Source organism: Camelina sativa, chromosome 11 (assembly GCF_000633955.1).
Source record: "Camelina sativa cultivar DH55 chromosome 11, Cs, whole genome shotgun sequence".
Lineage (NCBI taxonomy): Eukaryota > Viridiplantae > Streptophyta > Magnoliopsida > Brassicales > Brassicaceae > Camelina > Camelina sativa.
The window spans coordinates 42,648,675-42,655,249 of record NC_025695.1 but is presented as its reverse complement, the minus strand read 5'-3'; the positions used below and the strand labels follow the sequence as shown (position 1 = coordinate 42,655,249).

General features: G+C 34.7%; 2 protein-coding genes and 2 non-coding genes across 7 annotated transcripts in view; 2 read left to right on the top strand and 2 right to left on the bottom strand.

The window, feature by feature from the left end:
- Window positions 1–911, bottom strand: part of LOC104726039 — a 5,314-nt gene extending 4,403 nt beyond the window's left edge. The window contains exons 1-2 of one of the 4 annotated variants that reach the window (XM_010444804.2): window positions 571–911; window positions 215–255 (exon numbers count right to left, since the gene is read on the bottom strand). In XM_010444804.2, coding sequence (XP_010443106.1) covers window positions 215–255; window positions 571–673 — 144 coding nt within the window. In that variant the 5' untranslated portion in view covers window positions 674–911. The remainder of the gene's footprint in view (window positions 1–214; window positions 256–570) is intronic. The other 3 variants (XM_010444806.2, XM_010444803.2, XM_010444805.2) reach the window with 3 other exon arrangements.
- On the top strand, window positions 2,033–2,105 carry TRNAF-GAA. Its single transcript has one exon. It is a non-coding gene; the product is annotated as a tRNA-Phe (tRNA).
- Window positions 3,003–6,181, bottom strand: LOC104726038 (GDSL esterase/lipase At5g55050). The gene is made up of 5 exons (XM_010444801.2): window positions 5,810–6,181; window positions 5,267–5,412; window positions 4,398–4,631; window positions 4,055–4,310; window positions 3,003–3,392 (listed from the first exon to the last, which is right to left on the bottom strand). Exons 1-5 carry the CDS (start codon window positions 6,081–6,083, stop codon window positions 3,166–3,168), a joined length of 1,137 nt encoding a protein of 378 aa, XP_010443103.1. The 5' UTR covers window positions 6,084–6,181; the 3' UTR covers window positions 3,003–3,165.
- Window positions 4,676–4,747, top strand: TRNAF-GAA. Its single transcript has one exon. It is a non-coding gene; the product is annotated as a tRNA-Phe (tRNA).

Sequence of the window (6,575 nt, the reverse complement as noted above, 5' to 3'; positions counted from 1 at the left end):
AAAAAAAAAAAAAAAAAAAAAACACACAAAATTAAAGTCAAAAACTGAAGCGGAAGCTACGGGGGAAGAGAGAGAGGAATTGAAAAATTTATTAAATACCACGATCAGATTTGAGATCAGTGAAGACGCGCTCCGCTTTAGCAGCGGCGGAATTGAAGGCGGTTCTAGCTTTNATGATTCCATAAAATGTGTGTATCTGTGCAAAGAACCTAACCTTAGAGTCATTCTCATTCCTTGCTGATTGCTTCTCCTCCTCTTCAACAATTCCAGTTCAAAAAAATCAAATAAAAATCACCAGAAAACAAAAAAAAAAAAATAGAATTGAATTTGACTCTACAAAGGAAAAAAATAAACACAGAAATAGAATTCGAATTTGACAAGAGAGAAGAACCCCAAAAATAGAATTCGAATTAATCCAAAAACCAGAGGTGGAGCGATAAGCATCTTATTCATCATCAGTCAAATTTTAGTAAATGAACGAGAAAAAACAAAACAAAATTAAAGTCAAAAACTGAAGCGGAAGCTACGGGGAAGAGAGAGAGAGAGAGGAATTGAAAAAATTATTAATACCACGATCAGATTTGAGATCAGTGAAGACGCGCTCCGCTTTAGCAGCGGCGGAATTGAAGGCGGTTCTAGCTTTAGAGACAAAGGACGGCGGCGCCGTCTCCATTATCGTGCGCACCTGTACGTGCGCGCAAGTTATTAATGTTTTCTATTGTTTTGTCAACTACACGACATTGAAAGATTGTGGAAATAGAGAAGACGAAAGAAGAAGAAGAAGGTGAGATCAAGGAGGGGGNGGGGGGGGGGGGGGGGGGGGGGGAGCAAGACGAATTTACGACGACAATTGTCAATATTTAAATATTTCTTTTTCCCTAGATTTATTAAGTTACTTATACAAAAAAAAAATGAGATTAGAGTTATGATGTCTTTGCAATATGTGATTTTATGGTAATGGTATTTAATATAGAGAAATTGATTGGTTTTTATCCTTTTTGGAATCGAATTTGGAAAAGTTGGTTTAGAAAACAACATACATAGCATTCCATAGAGAGAGCTTTTTTATATGGTTTTTTTTTTTTTTTTTGCTATAAGATTATAGTTGTGTTCTTTGTATATATCATGTTAGTAATGTTGAAATGGTCCAAACTTTTTTTTGTCTGTGGAAATTCAACATTTGGGTAAAGTTGCATGTATATATTTTTTTGGGGGTCAATAGTCCAAATTACTCTTTTGTGGGTGTTTAATAACCTTCTTTAGTAGGAGTAGGACTGATTCCATTTCGTTTTTTTTTTTTTAATATAATTTTAACTAAAACGTTGCTATCATCTAAGCGATGTTGTGAAAAAAGTGATGGACAGGTTCAGCCGTAAACAAGCCGGTTTTGTATAGTGACTACTACTGCTAGTAATATGTTTCGACTTTTTATAGCTTTGGTCTTGCAGGGCTTTTGGTTAACTTTGTTTAAAAATGGGGATGACCTGACTTTGATTTTCTTTTTTTTTCGAAGCATTGACAAAAATTTCTAATTTGACTCGGACCATTTTGATAGGGCTGAGATGGCTTGACCCACACGTTTTTTAACCACTACATTATAAATTTGTAACTAGTAGTAATACCAACATTAGTTGTATCAGATCATGGTTTTTAACCTTTTTATAATGGTTGCTTGACTCGGTATGAAATACTACTCATTATCTGATTAGGGTCGTTTCTTGATTTTCGAGTACCATTGACGATTGAAAAGTGTTGTTGCACTTTTTTAATTTAAGAAAGAACAAGACATCACATAATAACTTATAAAATATATGGTAGAAGAGGTTTATAATATTATCCATTGTTTTGAGTACTTGAGTTTATTGGTTCGGTATACTCGTTTTCTTGCGGCTGTAGTTCTTTTCAGATTTTTAGTTTACCGTGAACCGAGATTACGGTATGTGATTCTGAGCTTTCGTTGGTCTTAGATTAGGAGAGAGGTAAATTAAATATGGGAATAATTAATAAAACATTAGCAAACAGTTAACAAAATGCGGGGATAGCTCAGTTGGGAGAGCGTCAGACTGAAGATCTGAAGGTCGCGTGTTCGATCCACGCTCACCGCATATTTTGATTTTTTTTTTCATTTTTCGTATTGTAAAGATATTATTCCAAAAGAGATATTCCGAAGACACTCAAATATTTAATGACGTTAATTAATCGCTCGTTTAACATTCAATTGTATAATGACATTTCAAGTCTCAATACTTCATGTTCAATTACATAGAAACAATTAATTGTGATCAGTAGGTATACTTCATGTTTAAGTACATATAGACTTATAGTACTATAAGTTTTTAATTTATTTATCAACAACGACTTACAATATTTGTTTTTTTTTCTAAGCTTTAATTAATTACTATTCATACTTTAATGACTTGCAAGTCAAGATATCTAAATATCATGACCCATCGTGGTCTGACATCCCCACACACGACCAAGTTCAATTCAAAGAAAGAAAGAAAAATTACGCCGGGGAAAAAAATCAACGCCGTGAAGAGTGGAGACGTAGGGCATGTTCGTTTCATCGCCGCAAGTACCTGCGGTTGCGGCAGCCGCAGCTATTGTTGTTCGTTTAGTTGCTGCAGCTACATGCGGCGTAACGCTGCGGCAAACGCATCTTCACATTTTAAACGTTGATTAGATGCGGCGATTAAAAATGTTGTGTTTACCGCTGCCGCTGCCGCAGTCGCCTGCGTCGATGAAACGAACATGCCTATAGACTAGCTAAACCGGAACCAATTTTCCGGTCGCTGCTGCTAAATTAGAAAATGAACTTGACCGGTGGCAACCGAAGGAGAGGATTAACATGTTAGTGTGTTGCAAATGCAAACTTACAAGGAAGCTCAGGCATATGGACTCGATAATTAACTTGTAGTATCAGACTATCAGCTTAATGATGTCGTAGTATATGTCGATCTATCCGGTACAGCTCTGGTATACCGGTTTATAAAATAGAAACAGAGAAAAGCTAGAAAATTAATATTGAAAAACTTATATATTTCGTTGGTAACAAAATTAGTACGTATATGAATACAAATCAAGTCTCCAAATCCCATTTGTCTACTTAATTATGTACTCTTTCCCCAAAAAAAAATAAAGACCGAAGACGTGTGTATATATTGATCATGTAGAGACCAATTGAGTGAGAGTTATAGGAGACGAGTAATGTGAATCATCAGATAAAATAAGGTCGACGATGGTCCGAGCAGCAGCTTCTGTGGGATGACCGTAACGATCCCAGAAAAGATATTTGCTTCTGTCTGAACATAACTTTGCCAAGGGAAGACAAGGAAGGTCCGCGTTCAATTCGCCGCCATTTCCACAACATGCTGATGTCACGTCCGCAAAACCTGAAATAAGAAAAAACGACCACGGTTTTGTTTTTTCCGTGTTAGATACACGTTGGTTCAATCTTGTTTGCTAGCATGTTCTATTCTTCTTTTCTAGTACTATCACCACTTTGGTAATTTGGTACGTGGATCATGTGTGTTGTGTTGTGTCCCCTCACTTTTATAGTGATCCCAGTTTGGAACTTTTCGGTTGCTTGGCATTTGGAATATATATATGGTCTTTTATAATATTCTTTGTTAACTGTTATCTTAAAAACTTCTAAAAATATTTGTATTACTTGGTAAAAACTATATGGTCTTTCATATATTCAAGATATGTAAACTATTTCAGTTTCCTATTAAAAATTTATTATTTGAATATATATAATTTTCATACGGTCATACCTTTAGGAAGAAATATTTCATGTGAACTAAGATTTTAGATTGATTACTACTAGATCTCTTTACAAAATGAAAGAGAAGTCAAACATAATTGAAAGAATACAAAAGTTTGTTTACCAATCTAGTGACATGTAATCTGAATAGTTTAATGTGGTTCATCTCTCACAATTTCAGGATATATATAGTATATGGTTTGATTTCAGTTTGATTATATATCCCTAATTTTCATCAATGGAGATAAGAAAATGTTAATACCCAAAATATCAATATCATCAACGTACCGTAAGGGGCGGGATTGGAGATAATGTCTTCTAAGGACTTGAAGTTGTCAAAGTAAGTGTACGTCATTGAGCCTTGCAATTCTTGTTTGAGTTGTTGCAGCATTTTTACTAGAGCATCGTTATACAAAGAGCACCACATGTTTGCATCTTCGTCACATTCGTGGATTGTTGAGTTCTTCGCTCTTTTTCCCGGTGTGCAGCCGATCTGCCCTACCCCGATGATAAGGAATCTACGCGCACCACTATCGTAAATTCTCTGTTGATACAATTTTCAATAAATTTAATCATCATCCAAATATATAACTAAGATCACATGAATGCTTGATATTATTATGTTTTATACCTTTAATTGCTCTTTGAGTTTATCAGCCATTAATTGTGTGTATTGTTGAGGATTGCTCTGTTGTCGGAGTTTGAACGATCCAAAGTAGTCGAAAAGATCGTTACTTCCTATTACAACAGTGAATAGAGATTTGGATAGGTGAGCTTGTGCTTCTGATGGTCCAAGCTGAGTCGTGAGATCTTTATGAATAGAGAGCCAATTGTTCACTTGCTTTGATAAAGGAATAGCTTGTCCCTGAAAACATATAAGTAAAGGCTTTAACAACCTGACAACAAATTGCGGGGATAGCTCAGTTGGGAGAGCGTCAGACTGAAGATCTGAAGGTTGCGTGTTCGATCACGCTCACCGCATATTTTGTGATATTTTTTGTTTTTTTTTTGTGTTTTTTTTTCTTCATAGTCAAAACAAATAATCCCGAAAACACTCAAGTCTCATTTACTCTCGCAAAAGAAACTCAGAATCTCGATGTATTTAATGACATTTAATTGTTCGATTAGCATAATGACATCTCGAGTCTCAGTACTTTTAAATTACTGTACATAGTAACATTTAATTGTGATCGGTAGGTATTACATGAGTTTCTAATTTATTTATCAACAACGACTAACACTGTTTTCTTTTAAGGTTTAATTAATTAAAATCTTCACGATTTTTTTTTTAAGTTTAAAATTTTATTAAATTAACCATTCCCTGATGATATATCATAAATGAATGGCATATATCATATATGTGCTTGAAATCTTTCGCCTAACTTTCGGTATAAAATAAAGCTGGCCATCGAATCAAATACTCTATTCCATTCTTTTCCATAAATTTTAAATATATAATGTGGAAGAGAATATATATTTTAGTTATTTATATAAACTTACTAGTTTTTGGTCGGAACCGTTAAAGATTCCGGCTCCACCGGAAGCAAAATTCACACCGGTCACGGCTGCAGATTTTCTCGTCTCCCTTTTTAGTAAGCCTCTAAGTGAGAGGTACGGTGGCGGCAACGGTAAACCAAATTTCTCAGCTAAGCAACCCAACAACAACAAAAAAACAAGGCCTAAATTAATAAATTACCAAAAACACAACTCTCTCGTACATGAAACTCGATATGTCATACTTAGCAACAATCTCGAGTACTACAAACATTGACGTCCACAACTAACTTAATCGTTAGAAAACTTCGTGTAACATTATCTTTATAAAAAATATTATATTTTTCCAATGTCTGACCATTTTCTTTTATAAAGTATAAGTGAATATATTTAATTTTAATGGCCAGCACGTCACGCTATCTAAATCGAACCAATCGTGGTCTGCCATAACATAACATACCAACACTATCAACTTCATTTCTTACAAAAGAAAATAAAAAAGCCACCGGAGAATGATAAATAATAATCCTGATAATAATAACAACTCACCGATAGCATCGGCGGCGTTCTTGCCGTTACAGAATCTTCCGGTGGGTTTCTTGTTCGGGAAATCGATGCCGTTATGTGGATAGTTAGATTTGGATATTGATATTGGTAAGTAGTTATTGTTTCCGGCATCAACTAAAGAATCTCCGAACACGTATAGTCCCGGAACCGAAGCTAATTTTCCGGTCGCAGCTTGTAAACCGGGGAATGAATCGAACCGGAGTAAACCAAGAAAGAGGAGAAAGATGGTGAGAAGAGATGTGTTGTTCGCCGGCATGTTTTCTGGTTTTGTTTTTCCGGCGAACTCTTTTAATGTGGTTTTGTTGCTCCGAGGCTCGTGGGAGTTTGTAAGAGAGATGTAAACTTAGTGAGGGGTTTATATAGATAGAAGAGAAATGTGAATTCGACGTTATAAGAAATTTACAAAAGCAGAAAAATAAAATAAAAGACTGCTAATGTGAAAAGAGGAAAATATTTAAAAATCAAGTACTAGGCAGCTTCTTTTGTTATGTCATTGTCAGACAGACCATGATTTGTGTCACTTGGTACTATGGTGACTGTTATGGCAATTTCAAATTTGTTACAGTATATTGCACCGAAAACTTTAGATTTTAACCCATTTTATATTTCTCGAGTTCTCGACATATATCAGCTTTGCATATCAATCATATTAGTTTTGTATATACTAATCTAGTTTTATCTTTTTGAAAACAATAATTTTAAGTGAATTTATATATACTACTGTTAATTTATCTTGATATTAATGTAA

Bases quoted from the DNA above. Each gene is read 5' to 3' on its own strand.
- LOC104726038 (XM_010444801.2), bottom strand. From the start codon at position 6,083: ATGCCGGCGAACAACACATCTCTTCTCACCATCTTTCTCCTCTTTCTT. The intron at 4,311-4,397 runs GTATAAAACATA...TTGTATCAACAG, and splicing joins AACTCAAAGAGCAATTAAAG to AGAATTTACGATAGTGGTGC. The intron at 3,393-4,054 runs GTACGTTGATGA...TTCTTATTTCAG, and splicing joins CTCCAATCCCGCCCCTTACG to GTTTTGCGGACGTGACATCA.